This window comes from Cyanistes caeruleus, chromosome 1 (assembly GCF_971803275.1).
Source record: "Cyanistes caeruleus chromosome 1, bCyaCae1.hap1.1, whole genome shotgun sequence".
In the NCBI taxonomy this organism is placed as follows: domain Eukaryota; kingdom Metazoa; phylum Chordata; class Aves; order Passeriformes; family Paridae; genus Cyanistes; species Cyanistes caeruleus.
Genome location: NC_141701.1, coordinates 108060115 through 108084932, shown reverse-complemented (window position 1 = coordinate 108084932; position 24818 = coordinate 108060115). Strand labels below are relative to the sequence as shown.

At 38.2% G+C, this 24818-nt stretch overlaps 1 protein-coding gene across 3 annotated transcripts in view; it reads right to left on the bottom strand.

Moving 5' to 3' along the window:
- The window catches only part of TRAK1 (trafficking kinesin protein 1), a 122395-nt gene that overhangs the window by 85722 nt on the left and 11855 nt on the right, over window positions 1-24818 (bottom strand). The window contains exon 1 of one of the 3 annotated variants that reach the window (XM_023919380.2): window positions 13081-13295. The exons of 1 other annotated variant lie outside the window; for it this stretch is intronic. In XM_023919380.2, coding sequence (XP_023775148.1) covers window positions 13081-13166 — 86 coding nt within the window. In that variant the 5' untranslated portion in view covers window positions 13167-13295. Of the gene's footprint in view, window positions 1-13080; window positions 13296-24818 lie in introns of those variants that run through there. One more of the 3 variants, XM_023919379.2, reaches the window with a different exon arrangement.

The following is a 24818-nucleotide window of genomic DNA, read 5'->3' as shown; positions in this document are numbered from 1 at the left end:
ATGGCTGGGCCTGAGACAGCAGGCAGTAGGTAAAGATATTCAAATTAAAATCTGTTCCCATTCCAAGCTAAACCCCTGATGAGCCAGCCCAGCCATACTTTGTCCCTCAGGGCAATGCTAAAGAGTAGGGGAAGACAGCCAAAAGACCATGCTAGTATGTTGGTTTCCCACCGCCACTACACTACTGTTTAATCAAAAATACAATAGACCTAATTGCCAGCAAGTTAGGGCCAAGAGTTTTAGTCAAGTAACTCTAAACAAAGAACAGACTGGCTCAAACCAAATATTTATAATGGTTTAAAACCTGGGGGAGAGGGGTGAATTTTAATCTTGTTTTGCATTACTATTGTTCTTCTCCTGTTACAGGAGGAATTTCTCATTTCTCACCCTCTCAATGGCTTCTAAGAGTCTAAGTGTACCAACCTATGGAGCTGGTACACTTTAAATTTTAAAAAATATGCATTTACAGGATTGAAAAAAAGTGTCATTATTTCAAATTGCAATAGCTGACCTTCTGAAAATATGCAAATATTTAGATTTATATATATTTAGATTTATATATATATAATACATTTATATATATGATATAACACAGGACTGCTACTTTTCTTTACTGTTTCTTATTGCACACAGTCAGTGAGAGCAGGGATAAGAGGAACAAAATTCTTTGCAAATGGCCCAAAAAGAAAAACCTAAGAAAACAAGCACAAAATTCAAAAAACTCAAAACCCACACACCATAACTCCTGTCCTGATCCACTTATTTTCAGACTGAGTTTAAAGCTGAATAATTATATAAAAAGATGATTAAAAAATAAGACCAACAAACAAATCAAAACCCTCTCTGTTAAGTAAGAACATTCTACTTTTTATTTTTTTCAGAAATTACGAAATTTAAATATCCTGTTGCTGCTAGAAGCAAATTCAGAGACAGCCATTGGGAAGCTTACCTCCAAGGACAGTCAGACCACCAATTCCTGCTCTGAGTAAGATGCTAAGTCAATCTGCTTTGGCTCACTAGCATCACTGGCCCTCACTCTCTGGCAGCGAGCCTCCCCACGTGCTCGAGCAACTGGCACAATCCAGTGAGAGCCTCCATCATTCTTCAAGGTTGCCTTACAATCCTGAATGTGCACAGAGTTTCTCAAAGCCTATCCCACAATTTATTAACTGTCTGTTAATATCCCTGTGCCCCATATCCATTTTCTTTTACCATCTGTGATTAGGTGTGTATGGGTGCAATGCTTTCAACCATACACTGTTATGTTTGAGAGGACATGAGTGAACTGAACGCAGCTCTTGTCACGAGCTCTATAATTACAGCTCCTCTCTAAAGCTTTGGGCTGGGGGGAATGCAGATCACAGCCATTTTCAGCCCAGAGAAAGCCAGATCTCCAACACCTGTTGACAGCTGAACCTCACAAGCTACTTTAGGTACCAGTGTTGAGGAGTGATGTAACAAGACCACAAGATCCTACACAACCAACAATCCAGAGCCTTATACCAAAGCCTTGGTCATATGCCCTTCCCAGCAACTGAGACATGTGCCCCTGACTAATGAGGGTGCATCTCAACACACACCATTCCAACGCAGGACTGCTTCCTTCCAGCTCCCCTAGGGGCTAATGGCTACAGCAAAACAAAGCCATTTCACAGCCCTTCTCAAAAGGCTACAATGTAGTTTTAAAAACTGGCACAATTATCCTGTCAAGTCATTTTTCTGCTTCTGATGTTTGTGTGTAAACATCAAGAATAAAATAGGAAAATAAGAATTTAAAAGTTGCTCTGTACAATCAGTATATTACCATATACATGTGTCTGTGTTCTTGGGAACCTAGAAATGTTTATCTTAACAACAGGCTGTGGAATTTTAGGAAACTGAGCCAATTATCCGTGGCTTAGTGCCATTAAAGTCAAAGTCACACAAGCAAAGATTTTAGAACAGTTTTTTTAGAATTCAAGGGGCATTAACATGAAGATGGCAAGAGCAAAGCTCTGATACACTCTTTACACTCACAAAAAAAACCACCAACACCAAACAAAACAAAAGAGAAAAAAGAATTCTCCTTACAGAGGGAAACTACACAAGAGCTTAAGCTAGGGAGTATAAATACAAATTAAATACAATACAAACTCAGTTTTTGCTTCATTTGCAGACTATCTTACTTAGATACAGACTGAAGTTGAAATTTTGCATTGTGGCTTTTCCCAAAGAACTGCAAGAAAAGAAGTTTGGATTTACTCAGTGCAGATGGATGAAATGGTTCCAGACCATTTGGAAACTGACTTTGGAAAATAGTTGTGATAACCATTAAACAAGGCACTTTCTGAAGCTGTCCTTAGATAAATTCCCGTGTGCACGTACATGTTCTCCAAAACACACAACAGATAGTCCTGGACACTAAACCTCATGTAGCAGATTCATGGCACAGGCAGTAAGAAAGCACTTGACCAAACTGCCCCCTGACATCTCCTGCTTGACTGGAAATCTCAATTGAGACTGAAAACTACTGTAGGTGGACTAGACAGGTTGACCTGCTTTACATTAGCCAATTCAGCTCCCCACTTATCAGCGTGCCTGATGACTTCCATGGATCTTAGCATCCAGTCACAGAGCATTCAGAGTCTACCAAGAGCTTCAGGCAGCCAGCTTTCCATGAGGAAAACAGTTCTTAGACAAACCTTTTTTTCTGTAAGTTAAGGATTTTATTCTTTGTGTTCAAGACTGAAATTTCTCTGAAAGTGGAACTTTTCACTACAGTATGAAAAGCAACCCTTCTCTTGGGCAATAAACAGAATTGAACCGATTCAGCCAAATCTTACAGAGACATGCTAAATGTGAAAGTGCAGAGAACAGCATATAGCTTTACAAGGTTGGAAAACTGAGCATTTGAAGCACTTTGTATTCAGTTGAAAAATATTTTTATAAAATCACTAATGTTGCCCATCTGCAGCTTAAAAGAAAGCTTCTCTCAAAACAAGTATATTACGATGATTAGAAATGTCTTCCTTCAAAATGCTTTTTCATGACCTAACTTGGCAGAGCAATGGTCCTATCAGCCTCAGAACCACAGTTAGAATTCATTTCCCTTGACTCATACATACTCCAGCACAAGGAAAATTATCATTCCCATCACTCAGTTTCCTCAAAATAACTGTAATAAGACTGGAACATCTTCTGGATTTTAAGTACCCATGGTTACATTTGAAAATGATACCTTTTGAGATCACATGAAAGTATCACTAAAGCAAAAATAATAAATAGTCTGTCTATTTGAAAGACTCACATTTTTGGTTTGTGCACAAAGATGTGAGCTTCTGCCAAGGGAGTTGTGGAAGATTCAGATTTCAAGTGCAACAGGTAAAATGAAAGCAAGGCCTACATGTACAATCTTTAATATAAACACAGTATTTCCTGAAAGGAACAGATCTCTCTACCTACTCTTAAATTCTCTGTGTAGGTTGCTCATTGGATATATAAATTCATATTTGAGCTAAAAAAAGTTAAAAAGAAACCAAGATTTGACAATTGAAGCCAGTAATATTAAAAAGTGCTTGGAAACAGTGTACCCTCAACTTCATTATTTAAGCCTTCATTAATTTTCAGTTCTCTGTCCAATACGTTTGTACAGCAGACCTCAAAGCTTTATCATATCTTACTGTCAAGAGAAAATATGAAGCTCTCCTTTCCATTGAAGAAGGTCTGGAGAGCAATTCCTTGCAACTTAATGTGGCAGAAGGAAAAAATGAACTTGTGTAGAAAGGACTGCGTAACACATAATTAAAAGAGAGAAATTTTAGAAAAATACTTCTATATTCTATATAGATGTAGGCACTGACTTCCCTGAAGTGAAGTGAATCTACTTAACTTGTTTTACAGTTCATGCAGAAAAGCTTTTGATTTAAATTTAATCATGCTTTAAGCATAAGCAAGGTGAAATACTATAGTATATCTGCCTGGGAGTTTGGGTTCAAACACAATTTTCCATTAGAAATGCTGAAGTAACATAAAAAAGTATGCCAAATAATGGCAAAGATCTCTTAGCTATCACTTGCCTCATGCAAGTAAGTTTCAGCATTGTTTAACAAATTATTGATCATCTCTTTGGTCAGAAGAACATAGCAGCCCAGACAATTCATGCAGCAGTTCAAGCAAAACACAAGACTGTATTCTAAAGTGAAAATTGCAGTATTTCCTCTACAAGAATACATGGAATTAAATATTGTAGCTATTCCTAGTGCATAGTAGAGATGTGACCACACTAGACCACCCTCACATCCCTTGCTGTTCCGAATCCAAATGGGGTTTTCAGAAATACACTTATTCACCTGTCTATTCACCCATACCAAATGCAGAGTTCAACAAGACTCTCAATTTCCACCAAGAACCATTTTCTGTTCTTCTCAGTGAAACATTCTGCCATCACTTTAAAACCTTCTCTTTACAATATTACATTTCTCTTCTGTGCACTTTAATGTCTCTGTAAGGTCCATGACTCAGTTTTCACACACCTGTCCCTCACCATGGAAACAGAAAAGGAAGGAAAAATAGAATGTATATACCTCATTTATGTTATTCAATAAAAACATCCTATTGATATTCATCATTAGGTTGGAATCTCCATGGCCAAAACAGGAAGCACAGATAAGTTTCCCGTGACTCAAGCCTAGCAGTAATTCCCTGGTAAACTTCCATCATCACCACACCAGTAACTGACAGGTCAAGGCCAAAATAAGCCACCATCCTGCAGTTTAGAAAGGCAGCCAGCTTTCAAGGAGCACTAAGTCTAGCACAGCCTCTCTGGGGTGAATGTGTTGGCAGCAACAAGCTGCACCAGAACTTTCCTCGACCTCTCTCTCTTTTAACAGATTTCTGTGGTAGGTTTGCAGTTCCACCACTTGTGTCCTTTCTTCAAAGCTGCTGTTCAGTGAAGACTCCGCAGGCACCGACACAGCAGCTGCCTGCCCAAAGTATCTCGGTGCAACCCGAGAAAGGGACACTGCCACCTTCTCTGCAGGGGGAGATGCTGCTGAAATGCTCTTCCCCAGACTTGCACTATACACTGACTGAAGGAGAAACATGAAGGGTTTATTAATAAGCAGGAAGAAAAGGTCAGCAGCTTGACTTGGATCCATGACTTTCTAGGCTATGATCACTTGCACAGTATGCCAGACGGGTCAGGGAAGAGACCGGCTCTGCCAGAACAGGCCATGAAACTCCATGCAAACACCACAGCATACACCCATACAGTCTCCCACAGAATCCTACTGCTAAATTAGTGCTCATACAGCCATGTTGATATGGAATAAAAGGGAGTTTTACAGTCCCCACTGACTTCTGATAATTCATACTAAATTTACAGTGAGGTAGGGAAGAACAATGTAAAACAAGTACCGACACAGACAACAGATCACTGGCAGTACACTCTGGGTTTTTTGGTGGGTCATTTCGGTTCTTTTTAAAGTTCTCAAAAAACTTTTGTATAATAGTGCTATTTCACAGATTTCCATTCTTCCTCAATCTTTATACTGTGATCAGACCTGAATGCACTGAAGAACAAAGCTGTTCATTTTCAAAGGGCCCTATATAGAGATGCCAATTTATAGTGCAATTAAGAAACCACACAAACCTCAACCACACAGCTAGAATGAAGACTACTATCTTCTTGATGCTGCAGTGCATTTGTGACTTATTGGAGGGTGTTTAGGTGTAGGTTTCTGAATTCTGACAGATTTTTCCTCTTTTCCCTTGTACAAGTTTATTCTTATTCAGTAAGAAGCTTGATTTTGCAGTCATGCGTCATAACTACGTCACTGAAGATATATGAATCTGTTCTGCTCAGTTCTTTGAATTTATACATCTGTTTACAAATCCAGTCAAAATAATGTAGCATGTGCATTAGCACACGGTGGCAGTATATATTCCTACAGATGAAAGCAGGAAGGGAATTTGAGCATGCTCTACCCTTGTTCCAAACATGCATGCAGGTAATAACAGCTGCCAGGACATTCACAGCATCAAGTTAAAGGCGACTAGAGAGGACACCAATCGTATCATTTTTATGTTATTCAGCACAATCATCAGTCCCAGCAAAGACACACATGCCATGCAGTCTTTAAAACCAAGTATTTCATGTTTAGCTACCATAGTACAGTTCACGTTCATCACCAATTCCCTTTGCTGCAAGACAAGAGACACTACCATAGCCACCAGGTTTTAACCATTATGGCCTGAGCTATTCAGACAAATTACAAAGAGATGTTAAAACAAAACAACTTCAACTAAGCAAGTTTGCAAATTATCCAGAGTACATCACATGTACAACTCAACAAAACTGAAGTGCCATATACAAAACTTTCCTACAAACATCCTGTACAGACAATATAGTGCACCACTGGATGAAGCCCCAAAAAATCCTCACAATTGCACATATAACACAAAGGTTGGCCATCACACAATACTGTGAGCAGCACCAATGCCTATCAGTCAAAACAAAGAGAGATGACATTCAGCATGAACCCATCCTGGTTCCCTCAGACTGGTCTGAGGAAACACAGGCAAATATCTTTAAAGTTATTTTCAAGTAAGAAAGGGAGAAGTTTTTTTATATCAGATAAATGACACTACTCCAGTACAAAGAAATAGTATGGTGGAACATATAAAACCTACCCCAAAATAGTAATAAGAAAAAGAATGCTCTTCAACATGCCTGCAAAACTTCTCTTGCATGGAGTGTTACTTTATGAACACTGTCAGTAGCAACTGTCACAGCCTACCTTACTTCATTTTTGGTGTTCTACAGCAGGGAAATACACATCACTGAAACGCGTCTGCTATGTGGCAGCATTCCCAGGTATGTCATTTAGAGAAGTCCCAAATCACTTTGAATCCCATTTAAAACTCTCCACCCACAGATTTTCTTTGCAAAGATAAACATCAAAGAAAAACGCATTCACTCAGCCATGCATGTGGAGACTGAAAGACTGGGGGTGACCTTTGATTATAGCACTAAAACAAAACACGTATTAAAAGTAAGAAAAAGCTGGAAGAGAGGAAAAGCACAGTGATTTACTTAGGTGAGTTGCACTATTCTGACATCTGGAAAAACAGCAGCTTTCAGCACATAAGCATTTAAACTGGTGGACCCTCTTGCACTTTCTGCTATTTTTCTACCTCAGCAATCTTTTTACATAATAGTTCTATGAATAAAATAGGTCAAATTGAGCCTCATGGGAGTTTAACCAAATTTTAAATGCTAAAAAGCTGCTTGTAGCTGAGAATTATGGTCAAATTAAAGGTTTCACAATTTAGAACAATTTCCTTCTTCAGCAGCAATGTTGTCTGCATTAACATTTCTTGGGAACTACACAGTCAGGAAAAGGTCTGGTATATTAGCAAATGTAGTGAACAGATTGATATAACTCTGACTTCAGACAAACTGTCCCAGGTCAGAGCCTTTCCACTATGGCAGAATGAAGAGCAGCACCTCTCAGATTCACTCTAGTTAAAAAGTGTCCGTTGAGATCCAGGCAGCCCTTGAACATCATCATAGTGAAAATGGAAGTTTCCACTCATGCAATTCTACCAATTTTGCCTCAGTAACACAGAAATTATTCCCAGCCAAACACAATTTTACAAACTTGAGAAATGTGCCTTTTCTTTTGCAAGTTACCAGGAAAGAACAATGCAGTCAAAAATAGAAATGTCTGGGAATGAAAGGTACCATTTTCCCTTCTCCCATTCCAATCCACTGGCAGGCGGCTTCCTTTTCCAGATCTCCACTAGGGCTCTGTCCCTCAGTGACTCTAAGAGTTTCACCAGACTGCTAAAAATAACTTCTCAACTACAAGACATGCACATTATCAGCGGAAAACATTTCTGCAAACTTAGTAACAGCTCCACAGCTCAGTCTGATGACAAGAGAGACTGAAAAGGCAGACTAAAGAATGGTTGCTGAGGCAGGGAAGCCTTTACTGCATTCCCATCCATGACCACTACAGACAGAACATATATTTTTCCCCAGGTGACAGATATTTTACAGGCCATCTCAGAAAGTTTAGGGTTTTGTATTATAAGCAATACTTACTGGAAAATCTAAGTATGTTAGAATCGTATTGATAATTTGAACTCAATGCACTTAAATATATTTTGCTTTGCAATTCAGCAGTCCTCCATGATTGTTTCTGTAGAAAACTTCAGAATTAACATGCAATAACATATGTAATTTTCTGTAAGCAAGTGGAAGGCTCTCCACATTCACAGTTATTTTTCCTGCTATAAAACAGTAATAAAACAGACAGCAGATTAAAACACTTGCCTAGGTCACATCTGTATGGATACCTGCACCATGGGTTTTGCTGCTTCACTGCATGCTGTGATCACTACAGAAGAATGCACATGAAATCCTTTATTACCCAAAGCCCTGAACTACAGAATCAAAGGCCAGTTAGTCTCCAAAAGGTATGCAAAACATGTTTCCACCAAGCCTGGAAAACAGAATAATTTTAATGGCACTTTATGAAATGTAGAGACTGCTTCAACACCCAAACTACCCAGTCACTTGTTCATCTTACAAACTCTGTGTTTGTGGTTTTTTAATTCAAAAGCAACTTGCTGTCTCTCAGAAAGACACAGAAAAAGAAAGACTCAGAAACTTCATACACAAAACTGTCCTCCCTGTGAAGATCACAAACTTCTGCAACTTCTATCACTCAGTGCTACAGAAGAATACCATGACTTATTTAAATAAGTATGAACAACATGGTTCTTGTGTCATGACACCAAAAACTCTGCAACCAATCACTTGGTCTGACTCTTACTCCTCCCCTTTTTCTACGTGGTTCATAGAAGTTATCTTTGCTCACTGAGAACTTCAGTAGTGGAACATTCACCATCAGTTTAAAAAAGTTTTTGAAGATGAAGATGTCCTACTTACTCTGGTATTGTCAGGATGTTGAGGTATTTCAGCTGTTCACATGGAGGGCAACACTCTTGCTTTCATAACATTACTTCCTAAACTAAATTTTCCAGTTATGAAATTAAAGATCCGTAAGTACAATTACGTGTCATAAACAGTGATTGCACTAAGGAATGTAATTTTAGGAAGACTCAGAGTGATATCAACACCACCTACTCCAGATATGTTTTTTCTTGTACAGTTAAAATCCCCAGCTGCTTCCAAACCAACAGTATGATTTTATCCCAAATAAATTTCCGGTGCAAGCTGAAGTGATACTTGAAAACCTATTTTTTCATAAAGTAAAGATTTAAGAGTATGGGTGGCTTTTATTCCTAAACCTGATGGAGATTTTAACAAAGCACAACTTTCCATGGCTACTGCAAACACAGAGGGAATCCACCTGTCCATTTGTTTTTCCCATGACACTTCCATCAGAGGGTGGGTCACATCAGTTACACTGTGACCTTCCTACTGAGGTTTTGTTAATGAGCAGGCAAGAAACAAGAAGTTTTCTGAGTTAAAAATCAGTGTACTGTTGATGTAATAGCTATGATTTGAAGCTACAATATTGGGAGACATACAGATAAACTAGTTCTAAGACAAAGAGACAGAAAGAAAAGAAAAAGAGAGTAGAAATCCTAGTGATCTTGCATCTTTCAGAAGTCATTAACACTTCTTGCAAAGCAGAAGGATATCCTGACCAGAGTCACCACTTATTTCACTTATTCCCAGTCAAAGTTATCAGAAAGAGAACAAAAAAGTTTACTGAAGATTCCACTGAAAGCTGAGCAAATCAAAACAAGTGCCAGTTTCAAAAGGCCAATTTTCCTTTACTCGCCCTGGTACAGTCAGGTGTAGTTGTGCAGTAACAGCTGCCATTTTACTGCATTTCCTGAGAATAGTGGGGTTAAAGGTAGGAAGCAAACAAACAATCTGATCAGGAACAAATAAAAATAAGCTCAAGGTCTCTTATATCAATACATGTCTATATTAGAGTTTCCACATGATATCTGAGCTGTCTATATTAAGCCTCTCAGGCCAGTCTTCCACTAAATTAAGCTCTTGAGTGGCTTAAAGTTCACATGATTTTTAGAGCCTATCTAGGCAGCTATTCTTTCTGCATCTCCTCTATTGAAAGTTTCTTTGTCAGCTACCTTTTTCACCTTCAGTTCCAGTCCTCTGATGAAACCTTGTATGTGAGAAGTCACGACATCAGGAAGCATATTTCATTTCTTTAAGAGAAAAAGGAATTCAGAATGAGGTGTGATCAAAGGCCAAAAAAAATATCACAGTTGATGAGAAAATAGTTTCAGTACTTAAGAATCTAACAACATGGAACTCAAAAGGTGAAATACGCTCCTATCACTTCTAATTCTCAGGTTTTCCCAGTAATTCCTGTAACAGCCTCATGATGACTTGAAGGCAAACTGTACTGCTCTAAAAGGCCACATATCTTCCTCAGTCTTTAACTTCACATTCAAATAGTCTCAGAATAATTCCAACTAGAAGTCTTAGTTGCAAAGGCTAGTAAATGCACTAGAAATCAGTCCCAATAATTTCAGTTCTGTTTAAACATTTAAGTCCTTCAATTTCCTTGCTAGACTTTACAGACTGCAAGTTTTAGTACAGACCTACTGTTTGCTTTCATCCAAGCTCCCTTCACACATGTAGAACCAAACTGCTCGCTGGACAAGACCTCTTATTTCTTACAGCACCTCTGATACAAATTTCATCTGTGTTCATCTTTCCTTCTTAGTACACAGTTAACCAGTAAGATCCATTTCTTTCCATTGCGCTCTATTTCATATTAGTACGTACATTTAACAGCAACACCTGTGATACACAAAGTGGGGTGTGGGAGGAAGTTTAGGGTTTGAGAAGAAGCAAGTTTGTTGAAAATATTTATTTTAACGTGTTCCTTCAAAAAGACTTTCTCTCTACAAACTGAAAATTGCTCAACACCTGTGCAAGGGAGCTGTTCCTCTGTATTTTAGAGATAAACAAAAAACAGCAGGGACAAATCCTGAGCCACTCTGTGATGAATACAAGCACCTTACTGGAATGAGATTATCTTAAACTAAAAACAAAGGTGGGTAAGTTAAGTAAACAGGGAGAAAAATTCATTGTATTCACTGTACCTTTATGTTCTTTATCAGGAGGTGAAATGTGAATTTACAAGAGGAAAAAAAAGCGAGCCATACAGAAATGAACAAGAAGAACCCATAAGATGTATTTCACTCATGAACACTTTGGATTTTTTTTTTCAGTCTACTCCCTAAGGATATGGGCTTCTACTAGAATTTATGTGCAATTCTGTTGCAACATAATCCTACCTGAACCAGTGGTGACAGAAAGGAAATTAAAACGAACCAACAATAAGAGTATTCTTTCTGCCTGATATGAGCTCCATCTCTGCCCAAGTAAAATTACATCCTTGTACTTTGCAACGTCATGTCAGAGATTTTAAAAGCTTTACAAAAACATCTAGTTTCCTTCCCTTTGCTTTCCTACAATAGTCTGAAAACAATTGTAGCAGTGAGTAGCACTAAGATTTTTGAGTGTGCTAGTCCACATCCAAAGTATTTTTATAAAGTTTTAAAATGCAAAGATATTAATTAAGAAATGTCAGCTTCCTTCAAGTCAATCAATCACAGAGCAAGGAACAGCTATTATGGGCATTGTTCCAAAGTTCAAAAGCTCCCAGTGATAGAAAGGCCCTTTAAATTATTTTGGAATTTGAAATGGGTTTTGTGTAAAGGAACATGTAAAAAATGAAGTTAAACTTGTTTTTTTTTACAAATCCACCAAGCATACTCGTTCTTTTCATGGAGTTCAGACACAGACAAGTTGTGCAGTAGCAAAAAGAACTAGCAAATTATAAAAAGTTGCTCCTTCTTTGACTGTATCTATGAAGCTCAAGTTGCAGGGGGGAAAATCTAGAGAGCTTTCCTGCCTTCCAGCCACCACAATACAAGAATGTAACTCTCCAACCGCAATCTGATATTCCAGACCCATTCAATTTTATAAAAAAAAACTGTTCTTAAGAAACAGTTCTACAAAGAAGATAGTTCATACTGCTCATAATTCATTAATAATTTTGAACTGGTTTTCTTCTTTTTTTTTCTGTTTTAAAATTCTGGTTTTTAATTTAAATGCAGATAAGGAAAGCAAACTCAAACCACATCCAGAAATTAAGCTTAATAAAATTATAACAACTTTAGTCCAAGTCCTCACATTTCAAAGGAAACACGCATGTCTAAGTTCCTTATATTGCAAGAATTTTCATTTTAACAGAATGAAATCCAGGATACCAATTAGACAGGCATCACTAAAGGTATCCTTCAATAAATGGGCTAAGAGCTACCGAATTACCTATCAGAATATACAAAGGTTAATATACATAGCATATAAATATTAACACCAGGATTAACAACAGAAATTGGTGACAAATTAATTGCCCTACAAATATAGGATGGGTACCTCAAACAACTGCAATTTCTTTGCAGCTGAAAGCCTGCAAAAGTATGCAAGTAACTTCTCTTTCCTGTTTCCAACACAGCACATATTTAACAATAATAACACAACTTAAGAGACCTGACGCCCAAAGCAGTTTTACCTAAAACCTTAAAATATTAGCTCAGATTCCTTCTGGTTTATTCTCAAAAAAAATCTCATGGTGGTAAATAATATGCCAGTTTACTAATGTTAGGGAGGCAGGGAGGGAGGCAACCATAGTAGACAGTGATCTTTGACCCACTGAAGGAGTTCACTGTCACTAACCTACTTTTGAACACCAAAGTGTAAGTCTGTACCCCTGCCCCACCAGTCTAAAGCTGCATCTGAGAACACAACAGCAGCTCAGCTCAGCAGTATTTGAGAAAGACGCTGGGCAGCGTTATGCAGCGCAATAGCCGAAAAACAGCATTCAACTAAACTGCTGAGTAAGGGAAAATGAAAAGTACTAAAGCAGCGTTTGCCATGTTTCTTTTGTCAGAGTTAATTTAAAACATGGCCAGCAATGCTCCTGCACACACACTACATGCATACTACAGTCAAAGCACAGCTCTAAGAGCAATAAACAGTACTGGGGGATTACGGCTCTATAACAGCCCCTGCTGTACCTGGTTTTCAAGTCCTTTTGCTCCTGATCATCTGCATAGCATTCTTCCTTTCTTGTGTCTCTTTTTCCCCACCAGAATCTCACCATTTGGCCAGCAAGTGTTGCTTCTATTTGTGTTTCCCCCACATGAACTGCTCTTGATGCTGTAAGGTCATTTGAATGCAATCCTAACTTTGGCTCACGCACAAGTTTCCTCACCCTCTCTTGGCAGAGCAGTTACACAAACTACCAAACTGAATCAAACAGAGTTAGACCACTCCTCTTTTCAGTCTGCTGCATTAAAACCTTTATTTTTTAAATGCATATCACAGTATCTACATTCATAACCACATACAAAATTTTTAGTATGAGAACAAAGCTGTACAGACAACCATACACAAAAATCCTCTGGACAGAACAGAAGGTAGCAAATATTTTCCTTCTAAACATCAGGAAAACACTGCGAAGTGCTTCCAGAGTCTTCACAAAAGTAGTAAGACTTATCTACAGAGCAAAATAAAGCCATACTTCAAAATTGCATACATCGTGAAAGTCTAAGACTTTCTGGTGCATGTGTTGAAACACTCATGAGAGAACAGAGCTATGAGCTCATCTGGCAATCACACATGTACTCCAACAAATTAAACCCCTTTTTCCTGAAATTACCCGTCAAGGTAAAGCCAGTCACAAACTCTGCCCATCTCAAAATGGCATTTTTATGTAGGGTATGAACTGTCACTTCAACGGATTTCTAAGAATTTGGAAATATTTTATCATTCCTCAAGAAAACTGTGAGAAATTTCCTTTCTTAACTTCTCCTCCAGGACAAGCCACAACAGTTCTTCCCAGCCAGTGTCCTGTTCCCTCACATGCAGGACAAGTTTGCCATTCCAGCCACCTCTCCGAGCAGCAATTTTTTTTGTGGACTGATTTAACTGAAAACAGTGTCAAAACAAAGGATGTGTAAACATTGTCTTCCAGGAGCAAGCCTCCACCAAGGATAAACTTTTGAAACTTTGTAGATATGAAACACAACTCCCTCTGTGAAACAAGTATTCCAAACCTGATGCTCCTTCAGACATAAGAACAAATAACACAATTTTAAGCATTTCTCATCTGATTTTGCTTATTAGAAGTCACCTCCCCGATCATGTCTAACTAAATAGATTTTTAGAAGTTCCATTGTAATTAATCAAAAGACTCACACATCAGTGGTTACTTACAGTGCTTCCCATTGCATCAAGCTTTTGGTTGCTGGCAACTCAACTCTAATAAAAATTACCCTTTTAAAATTTCCTTCTAACCCAAACCATTCTGATTCTATGATTATTCCTCAGTTCCAAACTGAGCATAACTGTATGACTGGATAACATTCAACCTTTAGGATACATGAATTGTCATTTACTTGATCATTGAAGCTGCAGGTATTCCCAGTGCCTTTTCACATCACTGTTTTCCTGCTTCTCAACAGTCCTGACTCCAACTTCTAACATACTAAAGTGCAGAACTGTTCCAAGCATCAGGCTATGATTAAAGCAGACTGAAATTTACCATATGGTGAATGGTGGATTTGATGAGGTGATTTACATTTGCAAATACAATTCTATTCCCATGTGCATTTCTATACTTCATCATAAGTATGAACTGAAACACCTGCAGTAAAAGAAATTAAATTTGAACCTGACAGTGAAAAAACAATATTTAAAGTAAAACAAAAAAATTTTCACACAGAACTGAAGTCTTCTTTCTTCCCAAAGAATGCAAAAAAGAAAAAAGAAAGGAAAGAAACACAGCAGTAGACCTTCAGCAATCAGTTAAAGACAACCCAGAACAAACATTTGCAGCAATATGCAAATACAGCACTTTCAGTGGTCAAGGAAAGGATTAAAATACTCTTTTAAAGGCTGAAATTGCATAGAAAAGTGTTTCTTTCTAGCAACATGCTGAATTAAGAGATTTCCTGTTCATACCCTTTCTGTACAAGTCAGGATTTCAAGAGATGTTCCCCCAAAATCACAGGAGGTAATAAATTATCTTATGAAAATTCTTTTTTTTTTTTCCATTAATTTTTAAGTTAAGTTGCAAAACAGTTTTCCTGAGAGCTAAGAATTTTTCAACCAATACTTTTCTTCTGGGTTTCCCAATGAATCCATGTAATTACCATCTCCCATCTGTCCTGCCCATGCATCTTCAGCAGCAGGAACATTTGCTGACATTATAATCAAGAATGAACTGGCAGTAAAATTATTTATCCTCTGCCAGACTGTGCCACTATTAAGTATCGAGGGACATAAATTAGGATTTAACTCTAGTTGACTGAGTTAACCAAATCTCGTATACATATAGACAGATGTAGGCTATTTACACACAGATTTTTATGAGGTTACCTTGCTGACACAATGCAACCTTCAAAGCCTCAAGACATTAAGCAGGTGCCTCCTGCCTACCCATAAAACACTGTGTCAACATAATAGCACCAATCCAGCACTGCATGACCTATATCTTCCATCTACTTACAGTGCACATCTTCAAGACTGTCTGCTTTATGATAGTACAGCAAAGTTATTTCAAGTAATTTAAATCTACCGTCTGGCACATTTATTCTTTGATAGTCCATCTGCTATGGGAAAAAAACACCCCAAACAAAAAAAACCCCACCTTTATAATAAGCCTGCAAAGCACAAAAAATTATTGATTTCCTTACCTACAATGTATTTCAATTCAATGTTTCCAAATTATTTTATTTTATTACTAATATAACTTTCACTACCATCTTAGCTTGGTGGTAAGGAATGAAAATATCATTGTCATTAAAAAGAAAAATCAAGAGAGATTAAAGGAAGGAGTCACTTGCCTGTGGTAATAACGAGTGCTATTTTACTAATGCAAGGTAATAAAAGTTTATCCTTTGTAGTAACTGGTATTGAGCCCAGTGAGTGTTAAGATTCAAATTGAAATAATGAACCAAGAAAGTTTACAGAGAAAACTATGGATCATTTTCCTGGTGAAGGATATCCCCTACACTGCCCTTTCATACCCACACAAGCAAGTATGTGTTCAGTCCAAAACCCTCCCACTACAGCTTCTCTGAAAACACTTTATGTAGGCAGGATAAATTATTACTCAGAACTAGAACATTTGGAATGTGTCTCAGCTTTTAAGATACCCAGATACAGTCAGTAGAGAGCAGATTATTCACTGAGCAAGTAGTCTACAACTCTGCCTATCTTAATATTAAAAGTATAAAATAATTAATATGGCTACTATAAGAAAGCTGTAAACCAAATACAAAGTTCAGAATGTATATAAAAACATTTAAGCTAAATACAGACAAAGTTCAGAATTTAGACAGATTTAAGACCTTGCAAAAATAGGATTGAGAAACACAGGAACGCTCCGCTTTCTTCCTCACCTAATGCACATTTGTGGTCTAGTATCAAAGTCAGTTAAAAGCAACACATCCTCAGAAATAAGACCAAAACAAAAGCAGCATTTCCCCCAAATACTCCTCTTCTGTCCTGGCAGCCCCAAAAGATCCTTCCCTGGCTCAGCTTTGAATAGTATTCCTATGGCAGTACCCAACTCACCCCAGTCAGGAAGTTACACAAAAATGTCAACCAGATGAATTCACCTGTTCAGATAACCAGCAGGGAAAGTTTTACTGAGGATTAAAACAAACCAAAAACACCCTGAGGTCTCCTCCCTACCTCTGTCCTTCTCTACACATCCACACTACACAAGACACTTGTAGCTGTAAATGTGTCTCCATGGGATGTATCAAGAAAACAAGTGACTTCCAGTTTGAACTGACTACTGTGGGTCACCCTTCTTATTTAAAGATGGAAAGAACAGGTTCTTCCTTACTCTGGAGTGTGCAAATTTTCTTCCTTTGAACTAAGAATCAAACAATTCTTGCCTAGATTTTACAACATATACTAGTGTGAACAAAGCAGGAAGTTCCCGTTTAAAAGGAACCTTAACATTCAATGTTAGCATGAAAGGGCAGAGTAGAAGACAAGCAGTGATGCTTACACAGGGTATCTTCATGAAAATGGCTCTTGTGGAAAAGAGGAATTTTTAGAGAGTTCAGCATTTGACAGACTTGCACAGGAGCCCATGCCAGGCACCTGCAGGGACTGGCTGAGGAGCAGAGATCAGAGCCAGGTACAGGCAGCCTGCAGTAAGAGGCAGCAGCTGCAGAGGGCTGTATCAAACATTCAGTACATCTGCCCTGATCCACACGGGAGTCTCATTTTCCAGATGGCAAACAGGTATGAACGACTGTGTTTTTTTCTGAAATCAGTTTAAAGAAAGGCAGACAGCACAAACTGAATAGATTGTCAGCTGGTTTGAAAGAAGAACTCACTTGGTGTCATCATGATTATGTCAAAAGGCCCCAAGACAATGTCAGGAGGTTCCCAGTAGAAAAGCAGACAGTGTGCATATGCTGTCCCTCAGTCAGGCCCAAACTCCTTCTGCCTCCAAATCAATTATTAAATACTGGCTGTAACTATTAAAACCAAAATGTTTCAGAATAGACATTAGAATAAAAGAAAATATAAGAATTCAGTATTTACATTTTCACCCACAATTCTACAAAAAAATGACATGTGCTTTAGGGGGTAGATAACTTAAGTGAGAATTTAGCTGCTACTTTTATCTTAACATTAGTGAAGACAATTTCAACAAACTTCTGCATGCCTCTAAGCAGCCTAACCTTTGTTCAGCCTGCATGTGCCAATCCAAAACACTAAACTGATCTCTTCATTTTTCAAATATCGCCACTTAACCATCAGTTTTGTTAAGTTTATGTAGCAGTAAAGTCAACCAAAGGTCCAATTCTGCCCTCAGTTACAATCTAGTAAATCCATTAAGTATAACTGTGACACTTTGTATTTACACAACAGTAGTAGTGCAGTAGAGCAGAATATAGAACTGAAAGTTACCTACTTTCAACTTTTACCGACAATTTAAATTAATAGACTGCTTAAATTTAATTTTTTTGCTTGGTTGGGAGCTGTAAACACAAAGTCTTCACCAAGGAAAGTATCCTTATCAGTGAGACAAGCTAAGCTAAATTACTTATACTCCAACAACCCCATCTAACCACACATATCCACAGAACATCTAACTTCTCCATTTGACAGCCCAGTGTTGTATTCAGATATGGCACCATTTAATTATGAACTGGATTGCTACAAGAGAATAGGACAGTTAACTTACTGCTGTTTAATGAGCACGCTCTTGTTAGTTGTGAATACATTCACTGTACTCATTAAATCAGGAGGCACTGGAGTTCTGAATACATCATTAAAAGGATCCAGGAATGCTGCTGCTTTGTTCAGCATGACTACATGCTCTGCTTGACAGTTGGAAAATGAGCAAGAAATGTAAGCCCCTTCCTGTTAGGCCAGCAGATCTAATTTTAAACTAGGACGAGGGAGAGAGAGTGGGAGATCTGCTTCTTCAGAACTTCACTCATTTTAGAACAGATTTCTCTTCCTACTGCTTACTTGAAGCAGAAACATACTCACTACTGTATGATAGCAATAAAAAGGAAATGTCAAGCTTGTGGAAGGGAAGGCTATTAAAAAAAAAATTAGTAAACAAACAAATCCACAGTCCATTTTCAATACACCCAAGGAGTATGCATTAATCTATCAACCTGTCAATTAGCAAAATGAGCTTTCATAAAGTGAATACACATATACCTCTAACATATTAGTTTCCACACTATTTATGTTATACTGATTAAGGATGAAGAAGAAGTAAAACTGACTAGTAGGCTCCTGTACATTCTCACAGAGGAGACTTGGAACATATGTTCAGTGAGAGGATGGGTTTTGCTCCACCTACCCACAAAGATACACACCCCCATGAGGGACCTATATGTCTAAGGAAATCTAGAGTTACAGAGAAATTAAAATGTAACTGTCAATTGTTCAGCTCAAACCCATTGCATGGAAACCTTTCTAGCAAAAGAAGTTATGTGAACCAACATCACTGATGGCATCACTGAAGCTAAGTGATTGCAGGGCATCCTGGAAGTTAAGATTTAACAAGTGCAACTGCTTCCTCTAAGCACATCCTTCGAAGAGGAAGACACATTTCTGCAATGTGTTTAGAACAAATCTTCCTTATCTCCTCCCTCCTCATGTACAGAGAAGTGAACAGGCTGCTAATGTTCAGAACTGGGGGAAGAGGGGGGAGCTGACCCAAGCTTAATACTCTCAGTGCAAGACTGTGCAAGACTCAGCCACTTTAATCCAAGCAATTATTTTTCAGTTAGCAAGCAGTTGATACTGTAAGAAGCTATATCAATACTCAATTCTAGTCCAACAAGGGCTACCACCTATGAAGGCAAGCTTAATACCACAAGCACATTTAGCTCAATCTCCTCCTATCATGCAGATGTGATAGTTCACCTCTTACCTGAGAAAAACATGTTCTAACCAGTCATGTTAACATATCAGGACTTTGCTTGCCTCAGGCCTCAAAACAAGCCTCTGGAGCTCATCAAGATCCCAATTCTCCCACTTTTACCAACAAAATAATCTTCAGGAAAAAATTCTTCTGCTTAAGTAGTCAGGCTTAATGCAACATGCCATGACTAATCCTCTTAAATTTTCTCTTGGTCCCACACTGTAATCTCAGTAACACAGGAGAAACTGTTCTTTTCATAGGAGCTAAGTGACTGTGTGGACTGTCACCATCTCACTCAAATAGCAAGCGATTACTCACCGCTATCAACTTGAGTTATCAACACACAAGTTTCAGCACACAGTCCTGCTTACTTGGGCTGCAGGCACAGAGCAGTACTCTCAAATGACCAGGTATAAGCTGTAGAACAGCACTCACCCACATCAACCACCACAGACTTCTGGGGTCACACCTCCTTGCTCCCCACAGTGCAGTACACAGATGCACTTAGCTCTTTTAGACCATATTGTGGAACCACCCTGAAGAACTACCTGGCTCTCCAGTGGTTTAAAATAGCACCCTCACCAGAAGGCAGAAAGATTAACAGTTTGGGTATAGGGAAATCAGAAGAAGTCACATTCAGACTAGACCTAGAGACATATCCCTTATCAGCAATATGCACCTACAAGTGCATCAGAGCATTTGATTAAAAGCCCAGTTCACTGACTTAAGAATGAAGAAAACCAAAAACAAACTTTAGGTCACCCACACTGTTTCCTTGGTGTCAGATAAAACAATGCAGAGAATGAGTACTCACATTTTCTCATTAATGGTATAGTCTGTTCTTCTAACATCCAGCAACAAACATGCACAAAGAAAATGCATATAAAAGAGCCTCAATAAGAACTGTGTGTTAGATTGCTTAATTTGAGTCCTTTTCTCCTTAATCATACTAAAAAGCTCTCCATGAGAAAACTGACTCATAGAGTTCAGAAGCTGAGAGATGGACACATAGAAACTCATAAATAATAAATTTCTTAAGTGTTGCATTTTCTTCCCTTTGTGCTCAACACAGGGCAGCTCATGCACCATCTCAGCTGGTTTAATTCAAAAAACACCACATATTTTGATGACTGAAAGGATGATGTACAGGGAATTGTTTAAACATTTGTCGTTCTGCTTAGCAACAACACACTTCCATGGCTAAAAATCCTATAACATATGAGATATAGAGACATACTTGTTACCTATTAGAAATAGTTTGCATTCTTCAGCCCCTTATATACTTTTGATCTCCCATTAAGTCAGATTTGCATCTTCCTGGCAGATACCTCCCTTCTACATTTTGTACAACACAGAGCATGTAAGAACTCCACAGAGCAGCTTGTGATTTATATTTTGAGGATATTTAAACAGGTTAAGTTATTTCCAGAGAGAAAATAAATTACACCTTCAAAACAAGACACACACTTATGACAACAAAAAGAAAAACCGTGCTTTTGTTCATGCTATATGCTGTATCACCATAACATAATAAGCAATATTTCTGTTCAAAGACTTTAATCTCATTATTAATAACTCTTTGCTCAGTGTTTATTACATCTTCTCTTGTGTCTCATCACCATCATTCAATATCTTTGTAGGTACAGCTTTGCATTATACACATACACAAAAAGTAATCCAACAAGGGTCCTGTCTAAATGGCAGCGGTAAGGAAAACAGAAAAAAATACTTAAATGGCAAAACACGTGCACTTCCAAACTTGAGTTCTGGCTAGATCCTCAAGTCCTCCTTTTCAAGGAAGGCACTTGTATTTACTCTCATATGAACACAATTTTTGTTCTTGTTTCAAATACTTCAAACTTCTTTTTAATACATTCAAGTTAACGTAAATATCTTGTCCAGCTGCACAGGGGGGGAAAAAAAAAATTAAAAATCCGTTGAATGGGAAAACATTTTGTCAGAATTTCTTTTTCCATGTATTCCACTGCACCATATGTGGGGGCTGGAACAGAGCCTAAGAACATCTGCCATAGACTTTAAAACCCCTAATAATAGCACAGCTGGTGTCCTCACCCTAATGATCTCAGCACAGACTCATGTGGCCACTCCTGACTCTGCCCCCCAATCCAGGCAAAGCACAGAAACCCTCAAGGGTTGGACACGTTCATTCATTCTTAACTCAATTTGCATTTTGCTGAAGAACCAACACAGAAAGCAAGCTGAAATCCTTACATTTTAAGCCTTTCAACAGTCACAGTTTCCATAGATTTCCCCACACTCCTTTCATTGAACTCCAGTTTAGCATTATTCCAATAAAATGAAGCTCCTCAACAAAATAACTGCAAATATCAGGGATCCACAGTTAGAAACCTAAAATATTAAACTGCATTTAACTGTATTACAGAAGTTATTTTTGCCTTTTTTTTTTCCCACTACACTCATGGACTATCTTCATTCCTGTCCATTTAGTTTACTTACAAATGAATGTTTCCACCAGCTTGCTTTTAAACATGTTCAAAAGTGCTGGTTTATCGAAGAGAAAACCCATATTCCAAAGGAGGAAAAAAAGAAAACAGTAAAGCACAGAATTCAGAATATGAAACTATGTTTAAGCTCACACAGAGTCAGCATTGGGCACTAACAGGTATTTATCATCCAGATGTTTTAGTAAAATGTCTATGATTTTCCATGCCCAAAGGATGCAACTCTGTGAAGATGGGAACAAAGAAAGCAATATTTGGGTGGGTGTTTCTGAGACTTTCATTCCTTTCAGTCCACACTCTGCCCCCTTTATTCTTTCATCTATAAAAAAATGTAGGTAGGTTCCAGCAGTCAATGGGCATGAGTTCAGTTTAACATAAGGAGTGCAGGTGGACCCGTGAAAGGCACATTTAGTCACTGGCAAAGCACGAAGAGGTGGCTACTTTAGCAAATTGCTGTATCCACAGTAACAGACAGAATACTGAACTCCAGATTCCAAGAACAACCCATTTAATCCGACTACTTTAAAATGCCAATGTGACACTAATATCCTCTCCAGAAAATGTTTTCTTTCCTGTTTCTCATGAGGGAGAGAGGGGAGAAAAATCCCAAAAGTAGAGAAAGGCAACACTTTGTAAATTCCCACACTGTCCAACAATATTGGCTCTCTCAAACGAACAGACATTTAGCAGATAATCGTTCTTAATTTGTACCACATCACTGAACAACAAAGGAAAAGAGAAAATACAGAGCAAGTTACTTATTAGTTTTATAAAAAAGCACAAAAGTCTGAGAAAGGACAAAACACTAGACCAGCATAGCTACAGCAATCAATTTGGCTGCGAGAAACATTTACAGTCATGCATCAGTTATATGCTTTACTCCATCTACTACCCTCTACCTGATCTGTAACTCCTCTTAGAGATATTAAGATAAAGACACATTCTAGGTAGCATTTTTAAAACAAGACCATAACCGAGCAATAAACTACACACATGCTCTTATTTCTGACTTGACTGTGAAAAAACATGTATTTTAAGGAACTAGGTGAATTGTCCCACCTTTTAAAATGAAGTCTAAATGTCAGCAAAAACTACATCAATGGAGCAACAAAAACCTGCAGCACAAGAGTAATTATAAAAGGAAAAAATACAGCCTCAAACAGCATCAGTTCAACCATAAATTCTTAATTCAAATTAATTCTTAATTCCAACAACTATACAACATACACATATACATACATATACATATATACAACATATAAAACAGAAGGCTGTATTTATGTGGTTATGCTGTAGACTTCTGACTGCAAAGAAAAACCTCCTTCAATTTTATACTCCAACTGGGGAGCTTACTGTGCAATGGCAGCAACAGCTGTATGGCAAGTGTTGACTGTGGCCATAGCAAATATCTGAGCTGGCACCAGTAATGAATTACACTGCTTTTTAAAAATAAATTTGACATCAGACACATTAAAGAAGTCTACTGTTGCTGTGCTGTCGCTGGTGTAACAGATACAGTAGCCACACATAAGACACATGATGTCCTTCAACTTGGCAGAAAGGGGCCACTGTTCACAATAAAAGCATAATCTCTCAGAGGCAAAACAATCTGCAGAACTAACAAAGTTCTCCTGTGTAAGCCATCCCAAACTGCTGGCTTGGAGCAGGCACATACCTACTGCTGTCTCCAGATTTTGACTCCTCACTTGCTACAAGCCAAATTTTTTCACTCCCTTACTTCTGGTGCTATATGCTGTAGCTACAAGTCTTCTGTGACAGAAAGCAGGTACAGACAAGGAGTCTTTATAAGTGGGTTATTACTTCCACACTTCAAAGAGATTGACCCTGCCTATCTGCACTATTGCAGCCAATGCAATTATATCTGCATAAAGTTTCCAGGTGCTCAGCCTTGCTTTACTCATAAGATCAGGCTACTGATAAGGAAAAGGCCAGGAATCGTAACCTGCATGCTTTCTAGCCCATCTGCATGCTATGTCCTTCCTCTCAGTAACTTGTAATTTTCCCAGAACACCGTTTTCTCTTCCTGAGTATTTCAACGTGTGCCTTTATTAAGCAGCTGTCCTGACAAAACTTGTGTTTTTCTATTCAGGAAGCTACAGGCTGGGGTGCAAGATAAATATGTCTGTCATAGGACAAAGACCGACACAATGCAAACATTGTATAATTGCAAAGTGCAGTCATTGATAGATACAGTTACCACAACCTGTAATAATTCCTGCCTGGCCTGATTCCCATCTCTCTGGAAATATGTCTCTGACAGTAATGCTGCACACAGTCTGCCCAAAATCAGGGGTGGATGGTGGAGCTGTTCTAACATGATAAACTCATCACAAAGCTCACAGATAACATCAGATCGCAGTGCAGTTATGAAGTAGACCAGAGGCCTTCCAAGCCACAACTAAACTTGATTAATGAAACAGATCCCTACTTGAAACAGCCTTAATATTCAGAATTACAGTTTGATTCACACCAGCTATCATTTTAGATAAAGAAGTGACAGGTTAAAAAGAGTTAACAGAAGCAAATAGCACACTCACATTACTGCAACTTTGTCCTGACTTGAACATGATCTGCATACAAGAAGCAAAACCTGGACAAAAAACCCAAGGCAGCATCACTATGCTCAGCTGCATTTACCAGCACTGCGCGGAGACAGGTTGAGAGACTAAATTGCCCTCCTGTTTAAAACACTTCCCATCAAACTCCTCCACTTGCAAACCCACCCTTCCAGATACAAATGTTAACTAATTCAAAGACAGTGTTGCCAAGAAATACATTTGTTCCTTTCCTACCTTCTTCTCATTTAAGCTGCACATGTGCTTTACCACAAAGT